Here is a 14,444-nt window from a genome sequence, read left to right as displayed (position 1 = left end):
AAAGAATTCGGTGTTATCAGAGTCTGTTTGAACTGTAAAACAATAAACAAACAGGCGATTGTTTTCACATGAGCAAAGAAGAGGAAGGTTTGGTTTGTAGGTAAGCTCTTACCTATGTGAAAAGGAAGAACAGAGCAGAGAACAAAGTCTGCAGAAAACTAATTTTTTTTTGCCCTGGGGTCAACATCTCCAGCATGACCTCATGTGCTGCACCCCCCAATCCCACCAGAGTCCACAGCAGGCTGGTTACAAGCTGCTCAGTAACAAGAGCTGCCTTTATCTGCTGGTGGGCTCTGTTTTACAGGAGCTGGTTGCTTGATACTTGGGTTTCTTTTTTCCTTATACATTCAAAAGTCTCTAATTTTGTACTCGACACTTGAAGCTCTATTCTTAATTGAGTGCAAATAACAAAAACTCAAAGGTGAAAAGTGGCTGAGGCACAGTATTGGTTTTTTAACCAACACCTTCAGATATCTGAACTGAAACAGGAGGACAAAATGGGTTTAAATTCAATTACCAGGAAACAATTACATTTAGCCAAAATACTACATTTTATTTAAAACTTCCAGTATTTTTCAACTTGAAACACAGTATCATTTCCGTGGAGAGCTCTCTTACCATTCTAGAAAATCTCTTCCTTATCCTGCCGACCCCCAAACTACACATTGATATCTTTCCGTTTCCAAATGGAATTTTATTTTTTAGAACGGTCAGAACCGGGTTTGGAGCACTGGAATGTTTCACTGTGGAAGTAACCTGAAGCCTTCCCGCTTTCAGAAGCTGTTTCCAGCCCAGCAGGAGGAGCAGAGGTTCCCAGGAGGCAGGGAAGAGCACACAACCTTCTGTACTTTCCAGTGCCAACATGAAAGGGATTTTCTGTAAACACTGGGATAGCCACTTCATTGTTTTCTTTCAAATTACTCCTTAAAGGACCCATTGCTGGTGGCCTTAAATAAAATAAAAAAAAAAAAAATTAAAAAATAATAAAAAGAAGCATCTGACATGCACACAGCCATCCTGTTGCTCTGGCAGGTGTTGGCTGCACCATGCCCCGCTGGTCCAGGCCCCTCTCCCTGTGTTCAGGGCCCAGGGAATGTGTGGCACAGGGATGTCCCACACAGTGCAGCGTGGTTGAGGAGGGATGTGAGGGATGGGCAGGCACAGCATCCTGTGACAATGTGACCATTAAAGAGGGCCCATGCAGCAGCTGGCTTTCCCAGTACACCAGGAAACCTGCTGGCTGGACTCCTGGATGTTTTGTCTTCTTCAAAGTGGGTCATAAGAGGTCCCTGACTAGTTTGTTCATGAAACAAGATGCAATAGAAATCACAGATTCATTGAGGCTGGAAAGGACTTTTAAGGTGGCCAAGTCCCCAGTGGTGGGGCCACTACCCAGGACCTGGGGTGGGGCGCTGCAGTCTGTGGGACAGTCTTCAGCGACTCCTGAGGCAGGGTTCTACCAAGCCACGGGTCAATATTTACAATTTTGCAAATGGTCAGGCCATCCCCTGCCAGGGCAAGGCTGTCTCTAACAGGGCAGCATCCTTGTCAGCATCACTACCAGGGCAGGAAACCCTCTGTGAGCTGAGCTCAGCCTCGGGAGAGCGGGATACATTGCAGGACACCTCTGACAGCTCCTGTGATTCCTGCCACAAACACGGCACTTGGCCACGGGCTTACTCTGTGCTGCCTTCCCGATCCTTGGCACTTTGTACACCTGCATCAAAGATCTTTATCTCTCAGCAAACAAGCCTGCAGCGAGGGAATAAATTCCTGACTATGACCTTTGGGCGCTCAGATTTTTTTTCACCTACGAACAAAACAGGTTTGGGTGGATTTTACCTCAAAATAACTCTTATCACTGTTGCTTTATTAAAGCCCTTTGGTGCCCACTGGAAGCATCCCCCGACATTGCTGGGAAGTTCAGGTGTCTGTTCTCTCGGAGTGTGTGGCTATGCCTTAGGAGCCGAGTGTGGCTGTGAATCTTCTCCCTTGCAATAACCCTGTTTATAATAACCTTGTTTATTATAACCTTGTTTAACCCATCTGGGAGATCCCCCGAGTGAAACCGGAGCTGCTCATACCCTCCTGTCCCCTGCGGGCATCAGCAGCCTTTGGCAGCTGCCACCCAGGTGTCGCCAGGAGCCACCCAGCCCTCCCGAGTGCCCGCGGGGCCGGCACTGAGCTCCTCAGCAGAGGCAGAGGAAGGTCTGCCCTCGGCTGCAGCCCTGGCCCTGCGACTGAGGAACGGCGCCGGACTCCCAGTTAGGAAAGTTTAAAAATACTGGTAAATAAATTTCCATCAGCCTGCCATGGAGATCACATCTGGCAGAAAACCCGATTAGTTTGGTATATACTGCTTGTTTCACTGGCTCATTATTCACTCAGAAGTCAGGGAGAACCCCTCCCAGCAGCGGGATCGTCCCGGTCACGTCATCTCCCGAGGGATGCAGCTCCATCCTCCTGCCCCGAGGATGAGCGCTCCGGGATTCCTGCCGGGATTGTGGGGCCCGAGCCAGAGTGCCCTGCCACCCGGGAGGGTGTCCTGCCGGCCGGACAGGGCGACAGTGGGGACAGGGGGACAGGGGGACAGGGGGCAGGACAGGGGGGCAGGGGGACAGTGGGACATTGGGACAGGACAGTGAGACAGGACAGGGGGACAGTGGGACAGTGGGGACAGTGGGGACAAGTGGGACAGTGGGGACAGTGGGACAGTGGGACAGTGGGACAGTGGGGACAGTGGGACAGTGGAACAGTGAGACAGTGGGACAGTGGGACAGTGGGGACAGTGGGACAGTGGGACAGTGGGGACAGTGGGGACAGTGGGGACAGTGGGACAGTGGGGCCGGAACTCATGCACACCGAGTGTGACGAGTGTCCTCTGCTGCGCACAGGAAGGGAATTCCTGCCCGTGTGCAGCTTGTGACAGGAGCGCTCCCAGCGCATTCCCTGACCCTGCTGAGCCAGCCTGGGCTGCACAAACCCGAGTGCCACCGCAGGCTGTCCCCAGAGCCACCGCGGGCTGTCCCCAGGGTCACCGCGGGCTGTCCCCAGAGCCACCGCGGGCTGTCCCCAGGGTCACCGCGGGCTGTCCCCAGGGCCACCGCGGGCTGTCCCCAGGGCCAGCTGGGGGCCGCATCCGCGGAGCTGCGCCCCGACCTGTGCCTGACCCAGGGCAGCAGCAAAAGGGAAAATCCATGGCTCTGCCAACTCGGTTTGTGTTTCGAAGCTGACAGATGGGATTTTTGTGTGCAGTGAGGCTCCTCTTACACGGATTACAGGTGGGATGTGTGCGGTCCAGCAGGGGCACTGCGGAACCTCTGCCTCCCCGCAGTGCGGGAGCAGCTCTGGCCGCGGTGGCCGCAGCAGCAGCTGGTGGCACCGAGGGGACAGGGGCCATCGTCCCCCCGCGGGGGAAGCGGCCGGGCGAGGGACACCGGGCTGGGACAGGAGCCAGGTGCCTTGGCAGTCTGTCCTGCCCCTCGGCAGTCTGTCCTGCCCCTCGGCAGTCTGTCCTGCCCCTTCGCAGTCTGTCCTGCTCCTCGGCAGTCTGTCCTGCCCCTCGGCAGTCTGTCCTGCTCCTCGGCAGTCTGTCCTGCCCTTCGGCAGTCTGTCCTGCTCCTCGGCAGTCTGTCCTGCCCCTCGGCAGTCTGTCCTGCCCCTTGGCAGTCTGTCCTGCTCCTCGGCAGTCTGTCCTGCCCTTCGGCAGTCTGTCCTGCCCCTCGGCAGTCTGTCCTGCCCTCGGCAGTCTGTCCTGCCCTCGGCAGTCTGTCCTGCCCCTTGGCACTCTGTCCTGCCCCTCGGCAGTCTGTGCTGCCCCTCGGCAGTCTGTCCTGCCCCTCGGCAGTCTGTGCTGCCCCTCGGCAGTCTGTGCTGCCCCTCGGCAGTCTGTCCTGCCCCTCGGCAGTCTGTGCTGCCCCTCGGCAGTCTGTCCTGCCCCTCGGCAGTCTGTCCTGCCCTCGGCAGTCTGTCCTGCCCCTCGGCAGTCTGTGCTGCCCCTCGGCAGTCTGTCCTGCCCCTCGGCAGTCTGTCCTGCCCCTCGGCAGTCTGTCCTGCCCCTCGGCAGTCTGTCCTGCCCCTCGGCAGTCTGTCGGAGCGCGGCTGCGGCTGCCGAGGGCAGGGCACACGGTCCTGCCCTCCGTGGGCTGCCGTGGGTGTCCGCGGGGCAGGGGCAGCTCAGGGACAAACAAGAGGAACACGGACATCCCTGTGACTTGTGACATCCACAGGGATGCGCCCAGGAGAGCCGAGGGAGTGGCTGATGGCGCTGCCAGGCTGCTCCCTGATGGCAGCTGGGGGAGGTTTGAGGCAGAGCAGCTGATAAAACAAAAGGTCTTCTGCCATCCAGGGGCACAGGATGGAGAAAGGGGCTGATGGGAGGCTCGTGAGGATCAGCAAAGGGAACTGCAGAGTCCTGCACATGGGCAGGAACAACACCAAGCACCAGTATGAGCTGGAGGCCATCCAGGTGTAAAGGAGCTTTCCAGAAAAGGACCTGGGGGACCACGAGTTGATCCCGAGCCAGAGATGTGTCTTTGTGGCAGAGCGAGCCAGCAACACCTTGGGCTGGATTTGCCAGGGCATGACCAAGGGCTGAGGAGGAGATGCCTCCCCTCTGCCCAGCAGCAGTGAGGTGTGCTTGGGGTGCTGGGTCTGGTTCTGAGTGACCCTGGACGTGACAAACACCGACTTGGCAGAGAGAGCCCAGCAAAGGGCAGTGAAGGGACAGGGACACCTGAAATAGGGGGAGGCTGAGGGAGCTGAGGCTGCTCAGCCCGGAGAGGAGGTGGCTCAGGGGTGATCTAATGGTTGTCTACAAGCATCTGAAGAGAGGAGTAATGACTCTCTTATTCTGGAGGGCCAGGATTGTCTCAGTGGTGCCCAGTGACAGGGCAGAGGACAAAGCCACAGGACAAAATACAGAGAGTTCTGGTGAAACATTAGAAATACTAATTTTGCTGTGGGGCTGACTGAGCACTGAAGAGCTTGCTGCTGCCAACCTTGAGGATATTCATATCTCAGCTGGACATGCTCTTAACGTGGCATTATCCTCTCCTGTCCTGGGACAGTCTGGAAGCAAAGAAAGAGCTGGACTCCAGGCCCTGCAGCAGCCTCCACCCACACCAGTCCCTGCTTTTCAATAAGGGCCCTGTGAAAAGTGTGAAAACTCTCATGTGCTTTGTCCCAAGGTTTTTAATAACCTGCCTTCCCCACCTGGACAGAGACCAAGGCATTGAGGTGGGCATATTTTCTGAAAGATCACTCAGCCTTCAGAAGCAAGCAGGAATCTGGTTTTTCTGTCTACAGAGAACTTCTGACAGATGAAAAAGTCTGATTTATCAAGTAGAGCCTATTGAGCCAGTGACTGTTGCCGACAACTAAAAATGAGATAGTTGAATTACTGATTCATAGCACTAATATTTCTTAATGTTTCACTTTCATTTATGTGATGGTTGCAGCTAGTGGAGTTTGAGGATGGAGAGGTATTTGACACAGTCACAAGTCCTGGTTTTAGCAGAATAGTCAGTGGTACAGCCTGGAGTCCTGCTGGCCGATTTTCCTTTTGTATGCAACCACCAAATTAGACTAAAGCCTGCCAAAAGCTGTCATCTAAAGATGAAAAACTTCTGTAAATACAATTTCTCCAATAGCAATGCTGCTGAGCTGCTGCAGCAGAGCACGGACAGCATTACAGAGCACTGCCTGCCACCTTCTGTACTCATGATGGCTTAACTGCCACTTCCATTGTAAATCCTATTTGTTAAGGATTTATAAATTGGCTGCATTCATTTGCTTGTCTGAAAGTTGGCACACAGCTCTCTCCCGTGGTGTTTTTACCACATTTTATTACTTGCTTTTTTTGTCCCCCTCCTTGGCTCAGAAGTAGCCTGACTGTAACCATTAAATCCTCCTAAGATGCTACACAAGTGTTTTCACGAACAAGGAAATGAGGAGAAGACTAACCTGTGCCATTAGATGTGTGTTTTGAAGAGCAACACCCCGTTCCTGCTGCAGGAGGTGTGGGAAGCCTGGGCAGGGCTGAACTGGAGCACATGGATGGGTGCAGGGCATCTGCTGGGCATTGCCTCCTGCCCCTGGTGCACACTCAGCAGGTTGGAAGAGGCTGCTGGGGCTGGAGGTGGAGAAGGCTGGGCAGCCTGCAGGGTGCTGGCAGGCAGACCCTAAACTGTGTGGGAGAGGCTGGCAGGGTCCCTGCCTTCCCTGCCAAGCTGTTTTCTTGCTGGGGATGTGGCTTTAAGCCTGGCTTGGGTACCTGAGCACATCACACAGGTGCCTCCACCTCTGTATTTTTGCTTATTTTTGGTGATTGTGGTGGGGAGGCTGAGCTGACACAGTGAGCTGTCAGTCAGCTGAGATTAAAATTAACAATTTAACCCCTGAGTGTGATGGGCCCCACTGTGAGGGTGCTGCAAAGCATTCTGTGATGAATTTTGTGTGACCCAGTCTGAGCTGCTTGTTAAATGCTGCTTGCTCTTCCCAGCAGCTCAGGTAATCACCTGCCAGGCATTGCTGCTGTAGACACACACAGCTCATGGCCACAGCTCCAGCTGTGCCCAGCCCTGCTGTGCTGGGTCAGACAGAAGCAGAAGAGGCTTTATCAATACAGGGGAGCTGGTGCTTTGACACTGGCAATGATGTTTGCCTTCCTAAATCTCTTGGTCATGCTCAAACATTCCATATAACTGTGCTCATTAGGCAGATGACAGATACCCAGGGAGAGGGAGACAGAATTGTTCTGATAGAATTGACCTCCCTAAGCAGTTACAGCATGCAATGTGTGTCTGTGTAGTGGTACAAGCAGCAGCAGAGCCTTCAGAGACAGACCCTGCCCAGGGAGCCACCTGCCAACGCTCCTTCACTGTTTTCTGTGGGCTGGAAGTGGCTCTCAGGCTCTGAGATCTTGCTGCCAATTCAGAGATGTGCAGAGTAAAACATCTTTCCAGCTGTGTCAACATCTGGACTGTGGTGGATGCTGTCTCTCTTCTGTAGCACAGCCCTTGGAACTTGGTGCCACAGAGGTGGAGAAGTGAGTTTGGTTCCAGAGGAGTCACAGGTTTCAAATGCAGTGAGAACTGTTTAAACTAAGTGATCCTTGTAAATAAGGAACTTTTATGCTGCAGGCTGTACTGGAAGAGGCTGGGAAGGAACTTTTATTGTTGGCAGAAAAATTCAGAGGCAGCTCAGAGGCAGAGAGGTCCTGGTACCTCTTAATTACACCTGCCTTAATTTGTAAGGTAAAATCTCCCCTTTGAACTGAGTCACGCTTCAAAGGTCACCCGAATTTATGATGCCCTTCACCTGGGGTTCTCATGCAAGATCACCAGATGAACACAGGACAGTACAATTCAGTGACTGAAACTTTACCTTTGGAGCTTCTTAGGGCTGTACCCTCAAGGCTGTGTATTGAACACTTTCCCACATTTGATCATTATTAAGTGCTTATTTGAGAACTGTTGTGAATCTGTTGTCAAAGGGGTGAAGCTTACAGAAATTACAGCACAGTTAATGCAAATTATTCAATGGCATTCAATCCTGATGTGGTTTTCTTGGACTCTTACACAGGAAATGACCAACAAACATGAAGAGCCTTGGAAGGCAGTGTCATGGTCATGTTCAGGGCAGGTGAGGGGTATCTGGCTCTTCTGTTCTTACAGCAATGGACTATGTGAAGATCAGGGACTTGGCTTACAGAGGCAGAATGGTGTTGGCACAGTCCTTTCTATCAGGAAATTCCTGAGAGGCTGCATTTCCCAAGGGATGGGAGGTGAAAACTGGAAGTGTCAGAGCCAGGCTCCCATGCAGGTTTCAGTCTATCTGTGTGCACTCTCAGAGCCCAGTGTGTGCTCTTGTGTGGCCCAGCTTCAGGAGGAATGTCTGTGTGTGCCTTAATCTGAGACACCAGCCCTGGGGAAGGCTGACAGGGCACTGCTGGGGACTGCTGTGGGCAAGGCTGGCAAAGGCTGGCACCTCTGGGTGTCTCCTGGGCAGAACTGCCATCATGTGGCCAAAGTGCCACGGGTGCCACCTCCAGAGGCAAAACACCCACGGTGGTGAGGAGCAGGGTGTGCTGAGACATGTGCTACACTCACAGCCAGTCCACTCTTTGGGATAAGTCAGGAAACAAACCAGGCTTTTTTTCCAAGCTGAAATGCAAAGTTATAAATACTAAATTCCTTCAGTTACAGCAATCCAATAGGAAAAAAAAAAAAAAGAGGGAAATGTACTCTAATGCTGATTTTCCATCTGGTTTTAGCATCAAACAGATGCCTATTCTTGGATTCCTGCTCTCTCTGCAAACAACTCAGCTTGCATTCAAGTGAGTTGGGAGGGCAAACCCATGTTCATGGTACTTAGGCTGGCCTGAGCTCGTGCTCTGTGCCTTCCCACAGCCAGGAGTGCTTTTCAGGCCAGGTCCCCTGAAGGGTGCCCTTGCTCTGACCTGCTGACAGAGATATTGGGGACACAGACACAATGTCACTGTTAAAGCCACCACTTAACTACTCCCTCATAAGAAGAATCCAGTTCATGCCTCCTTTAACCTTTAGGTTAAACATCTATTCCATATGGAAAAGTGTAGCAAGGAAAAGATAGGAAAACCAAGAGCTTTGAGAGGAACAGGAGATACCAGTTTGAGGTGAGGAAAGGGAAGGTTGTGAAAAGAAAAAGGGAGAAACAGATGCTTCAAGAAATGGGAGACCCAGATGGGACCACAAGACAGCTGGCCATGGCCACACCAGTCCCATTATCTCCCTCATTTGTTAAGTGAAAACTCTTTAGAATGGGCTCTATCAGGCAGCTGTTTTTTCCAGACATGAGAGAATTTATCTCTTTTGTCATAATTACAGAAAATACAATTTCTCCAATCTCTTTGGTGCACCACACAAGGATCTCTAAGTCACTGGACACAGTGCAGGTTACTTGCCAAAAGGACAGGCTGGGCAGTCCATGCAGATGGGAATGAGGCTGGGGGTCTGTAGGGGAACACAGGGAAAGGGAAGTGGCAGAGCCAAGGGGCAGAGCTGGGAATGACCTCGGTCGATCAGCTGGGCCTGAGAGCTCAAGGGTATTGCTGGGGCTTTCCACAGGGGCTGTGCTGAGCTGCACACTGCCTTTGGAAAATTCAGCTAACTCTGGATCAATGATCTCTGGTGAGAATTTAGCACCATCTCCCAAAACTCTGTTTAAGAACATCCTGATGCTGTATGTTAGTTGAAAAGGAGATGAGTAGGGAGTGCATCCCCTGAAATTTGTTACATTTCCTCTGATAGTCATTAATATTCAAAGGATGCTTCCCTTTTAGCTTAACTCAGTTCCCTTTTGAAGTAAGAGAATCTCCAGTTCTGAAGAGTTTCAGCTTTAGGAGAATGGCAACAGAGTGAAGGACACTGGGGACTGTGCAACAGGGTCTCATTTCAACCCTCTCAAATGGCAGAAAAATTCTATCCCAAAAAATGAGTTAAGCAGTTTATCAGGACAGGGCCAGGTAATCCAGGCAAACTGCGATAATGCAAAGTGTCTCCACTTTGTGATTTCATGTTTTATTCCCCCATTAAAAAAACCCTCTTCCTTAAGAGATTTCACTTGTAAAGAACAAAATAATAATGTAACACCACTCCAAGTCCTTCAGCAAAGAAAACACCTGCAATGATGGACAATCAGGACTTCATCTGAAAATGCAGCCAGACTTCCTCTTCAGAGGATGAGTAACAGGGCTGGGGGTACCCATGGGGTGCACACATAGATGTAACTCCGGGTCAGAGCGGGGTGGCTCTCATTTGCACAGAAAAATTAGATGTGCTTTTGAGTGCTCCAGGTGTTGCACCACACAGGCACTGAACTGTTCGGCTTTAAAAATGCCCTAGAGTGAATTTATGCCCATAATCAACTTGAGCATCTCTGTTGCTATCATGAATCATTAAAAACCTCATTTGCAACCCCAAAAGCAAAACTGTTCTCAAAATTAAGTAGAGCTCCCCAGCTACATACTTAAATGAGATAAAAGCGGCAGGGCTCTGGGTGATGGATGGCTTCCTTTTATCATCACCAGGAGTGACTGTTTGCTTAGGAAAGGGTCTTTGATCTTACCCCCCGTTTTTAAATGTGGTAGAAATAAGCAATCTCCCAAAGAAGACAGATTTCATGGAGACTTCCTGGCTCACAGCACAGCCTTGCATGTTCCATTTAATATTGTGTTACCACATTTTCAAACTGTTTAGAGGTTACTTCAGTGCAATTAAACTAATTCCAGAATTGAAACACAGCAGTTTGAGGGCTGCTAGTCATGAGGTGCAGAGAGGGCATTTCTAAAGCATTTACCAATTTTCTCCTGTGTCCTAAAGAGATTTTTGGGTGATGTGTGTCAAGGACTTTGCTTGCCCAGAGATCAAAGGACCTCAGCTCTCTGCAGGATCCACGGAACCACAGGAAGTCATTTCCACATACAAAATGCTGCGTGCATTAGAAGCAGCCAGACAAGAATTGCTTTTACAAGACTTTGCAATGGAAGACAACTAATTCACAGGAGTTTTAGAGACTTTATTTATGTATAAACAATTTAAACACTTTGCCATAAATTATCTTTGCCTGTCTCTAGTCTTTGCTTAGCAGCAAATTAAAATTAATATAAAAACTCAATGAACAATTCATACATGTATATTACAAAAAAGTTCTTGTACCAAAGTTCTTATTAGACTTTTTTTTCCTTTTTTTTTTTTTTTTTTAATTTTTTTTATTTTTTGTGGTGACCGTAATGTGATTGTCTCAGTTTCTCGACCAAACAAACACACTAATAATTTTTAAATCTGAAACAGTGATTGTGCCTTCTGGCTGATGTATGTACAGGGTGATCTGACGTGGTGCCCATTTGCAATAGTGTAACACAATGCCCACAGCTCTACTGGAACTGATACCAACAAACTACTGAATCTAAACAGACTACACCCTGTAACTGTGTTATACTGTCCACAATGGAAATCTTCAAAGACAAACAGAGTATGAAATTTATCTGTAGTGATTTATAGCCACCATTTTGAATGTAACTTTACACTCTGCCCTCTTTGAATAAATTAAGCTTCAGGCCAGACAAGTGGAGGGTCAGAGTGCAAGTGTGGTTTTGTTACTTTTAAATATATTTTCCTTTCCTATTTCCAGTGCGCTCTCACTTGCATTTCGTTTGTCCTCCAGTTGCTACACACAAATCACCCCAAAGTCATGTTTTAAATGCATCTGTATTTTGCTTTAAATGAAAACCTCTTGGATATTTATCAAACAAGCAGTCTGAATCATCTGTGTTTCATCAGCTGGTTAGTGAAAGTGGCCCACTTGGATTTCTTAGTTTGCTCACATGTGAATGGAGTGAGGTAATACAATACGAGGCCTTCTTTTTGTTTTTCTTTAGACCCAGAACAAGTGGGTAATATTTCAGGGGTACTTTTTAATTTGTACGGTTAAGAGTTTTCAGTCTGGCTTTAGTCCACTTCAGGATGTGGTTTTTAATCACTTGAACAGTAGCATTTAACTCAAAAAATATGAGCTTTTTTGCCACTTACTATCCCAGAGTAGCTCAGCCTAGTGCCCCCATTTAGGTCTTCATCTCCTTAGGAGAGGAGATAACAGTTACGACTACTGATTCATCCAGCAAAGGATGACAGCAGGTTAATTTGTTACCTCTTTCCCATTTCATTCTGTCTTAAAAACTGGATGTTGCTGCTACTGTCTGCTAGCTCTGGGTACTGCTCCACGGGCAGGACATAATATCCCTCGTAACCTTGAACCCTTCCCGTGTTGAGGAGCTGCTGCCTCTCTCCGTCTGTCCATACGCGGCTGCCCTCGCGTCCGTCCCGCGCCTTCTGCTGCTCCTTGGCCCAGGCCGCGGCCAGGGCTCGCTGCCGAGCCTGGTCTAACACCCTGGCCTTCTCCTCGTCCAGCGTGTCGGCGGTCAGCCCGTAGCGGATGTTGATCAGCAGGGTGGAATACTGAAACTCAACATTGGTAAACCTTCGAGTCCTGCCGCTGACGAGGAGCGTGGGCTGGGAGACGGTGACGTTGATGCCGCTGTCCAGGACCTTCCTCCCGCTGGTCATGGCCAGGGTGACCAGGTCGCTGTCGGCTGAGCCCACCTTCACAAAGTAGTGGGTGTCCTTGCCCTCGATGCTGTAGTGCATCTTCTCCAGGTAGTGAGCGCCATTCAGGACAGAGGCGATTTTCCTGCTGTCGTCTGTGGCTATGCTGGAAACACCAGTGGTTACCCGGCCTTCCTTCACGGCAAACATGATTCCTTTCCCCACGATGGGAGTGCTTGTGGCAAACCAGTGGCCTGCTTTTTCTCTAATTTTGGCATGTAATCTTTTAGATATGACCTGTCCCTCCAGAGCCATGAAAGCCTGGTTGTGTCGTTCTGTCGTCTGCTGCACTCCTGTAATTAGCTGGGGAAAGCAAAACAAAACGAAAAAAACACCAAAGAAGATGCAGATCTGAACATTCTCATTTTAGAGACCAATAATGATCTTTGCTTCGCTTTTTTAAAGGAAAGACATACAGAGAAAAACTCTACACTGCAGAAGACCACTCTCAGTTATCCATCCGTCCATCCATCCATCCGTCCATCCATCCATCCATCCGTCCATCCATCCATCCATCCGTCCATCCATCCGTCCATCCATCCATCCATCCATCCATCCATCCATCCATGCATCCATCCATCCATCCATCCATCATCCATCCATCCATCCATCCATCCATCCATCCATGCATCCATCCATCCATCCATCCATCATCCATCCATCCATCCATCCATCCATCCATCCATCCATCCATCCATCCATCCATCCATCCATATCTTGTTCAGAATCAGATAAATACTCATTCAGCAAATTATTTTGCCATTTGTAAGACCAAATAAAATACTTCTCATCACCTTCTGTAGCATATATGCACCACTTTGGCCAATCATAATGCCCACTAGAATAAGAAAGGCCCAAGTCTAGTACGATTTTAATCAGAGCTGAAAACAAACTGAATTAATGTATTAAAAGGTGGTATTTAACTTGTGGGTACTTTTACCCAGAGATTTCAACCAGTATATATAATTAAAATGCTTCTGATTATAAGCTTTTTTGAAAAAAGGTGAAATTTGGACCCAAAAGCATCAAAGGAAGAGGGGTTTTAGACTCTCACATGACTTAGAAGCCTGAGAAGGTGGTATGTTTAGGTTTATATGGTTATTTCTATCTACCACAAAGATGAAGTAAGCCTAGCAAAGAGTAGGTTTGGAATTGGCCTAGTACTCTTCTGAAGTTTATTTAATGGGTTGGAATTTATTGTAAATTTAAACCCATACACTGTTGTCCATCCTTAACCTGACAAGTACGAACGCTGTAACTGAAGTTAAATGGAGTAGCAAATCAAAGCCTCTAACTAGAAAAACAACAAATCATGGTAAGAAAACCTCTTACAGAGTGAGAAGTAGAACCCTTTTTTACCAGTAAAACAAGTAGCTAAGTCTATTTAAACACGTTATTAGGATGGTTTTACCAAAGGTACAACAGATGATAAATTACCCTGACAAAGTCTCCCTTTGTCATTGCTAATCAAGTTAATCGAGTTACAACTTGTTAATCAAGGAATAACTCAATAAAAGACAAACTAATGACACTGTAATTATGATAACAACGAAAGCTGGCAAGAAAAGCATATGTTCATTAGTATAAAATGTAGCTATACTCACTTCACTTTACACTGAATTAAGTGCTTGGCCTTCTGCTGTAACTACAGAAGAGCCAGTGATTCTATCCATAGAGTGGGGAAAATTTATCCAAAAAAGTAATATAATCTTTCTGCCTACCTGTCCATTTTCACATGCTTGACTCTCAGACAGTTCATATGGTGGTGACACAAAGTACATTTTTGCTCTAGGGAAACCAGGAATGATGTTGCTTAGCTGAAATCCAAACATCACCAACCAGCTCTTGACATCTAAAAAATTGAAAAAAAGAAGCTAAGTGAGAAACACATGTGTTTAACAAATAGAGGAAATAAAAAATATTAGGAAATCCATCTTTGACGTCCTTAATTTCAAGTAGCAACTGAAGTCACAATTAATATTATTGTGTGAAACTTTACAGAACTGTAACAATCCACCATGAACAGGCACAGGAAACCCTGCATTAAATTTACTCTAAATAATTCATCAGGGATATACCAGCTCTTTCATTCTTTTCCATTAGAGCACACAAATTATCCAAACATTTTACACTATGCAGTACGTGTTCCATCTTTGACTCGTTCTTATGTGGCTACTATATATAACCTATAAACTGTATTGTATAATGATATTTTATTAGGTTAACACTCTAAAAACATCTGCAAAGTCCTTTGGGGAAAGACATGGCTTCTCTTCTATGTCCTACTTCTATCAGCTGTCA

The 14,444-nt window shown here is 48.3% G+C and overlaps 1 protein-coding gene and 1 long non-coding RNA gene across 2 annotated transcripts in view; one reads left to right on the top strand and one right to left on the bottom strand.

Moving 5' to 3' along the window:
• Positions 1-3,141: 3,141 nt before the first annotated feature.
• Positions 3,142-10,483, top strand: LOC131584084 (uncharacterized). Its single transcript, XR_009278657.1, has 3 exons — positions 3,142-3,214; positions 7,585-7,644; positions 10,364-10,483. It is a non-coding gene; the product is annotated as an uncharacterized LOC131584084 (long non-coding RNA).
• A 53-nt stretch (positions 10,484-10,536) lies between these two features.
• The window catches only part of TENM2 (teneurin transmembrane protein 2), a 334,711-nt gene continuing 330,803 nt past the window's right edge, over positions 10,537-14,444 (bottom strand). The window contains exons 28-29 of the mRNA XM_058848837.1: positions 13,865-13,995; positions 10,537-12,446 (exon numbers count right to left, since the gene is read on the bottom strand). Coding sequence (XP_058704820.1) covers positions 11,685-12,446; positions 13,865-13,995 — 893 coding nt within the window. The 3' untranslated portion in view covers positions 10,537-11,684. The remainder of the gene's footprint in view (positions 12,447-13,864; positions 13,996-14,444) is intronic.

Source organism: Poecile atricapillus, chromosome 13 (genome assembly GCF_030490865.1).
Source record: "Poecile atricapillus isolate bPoeAtr1 chromosome 13, bPoeAtr1.hap1, whole genome shotgun sequence".
Taxonomy (NCBI): domain Eukaryota; kingdom Metazoa; phylum Chordata; class Aves; order Passeriformes; family Paridae; genus Poecile; species Poecile atricapillus.
This window is presented reverse-complemented; position numbering and strand designations above follow the sequence as displayed.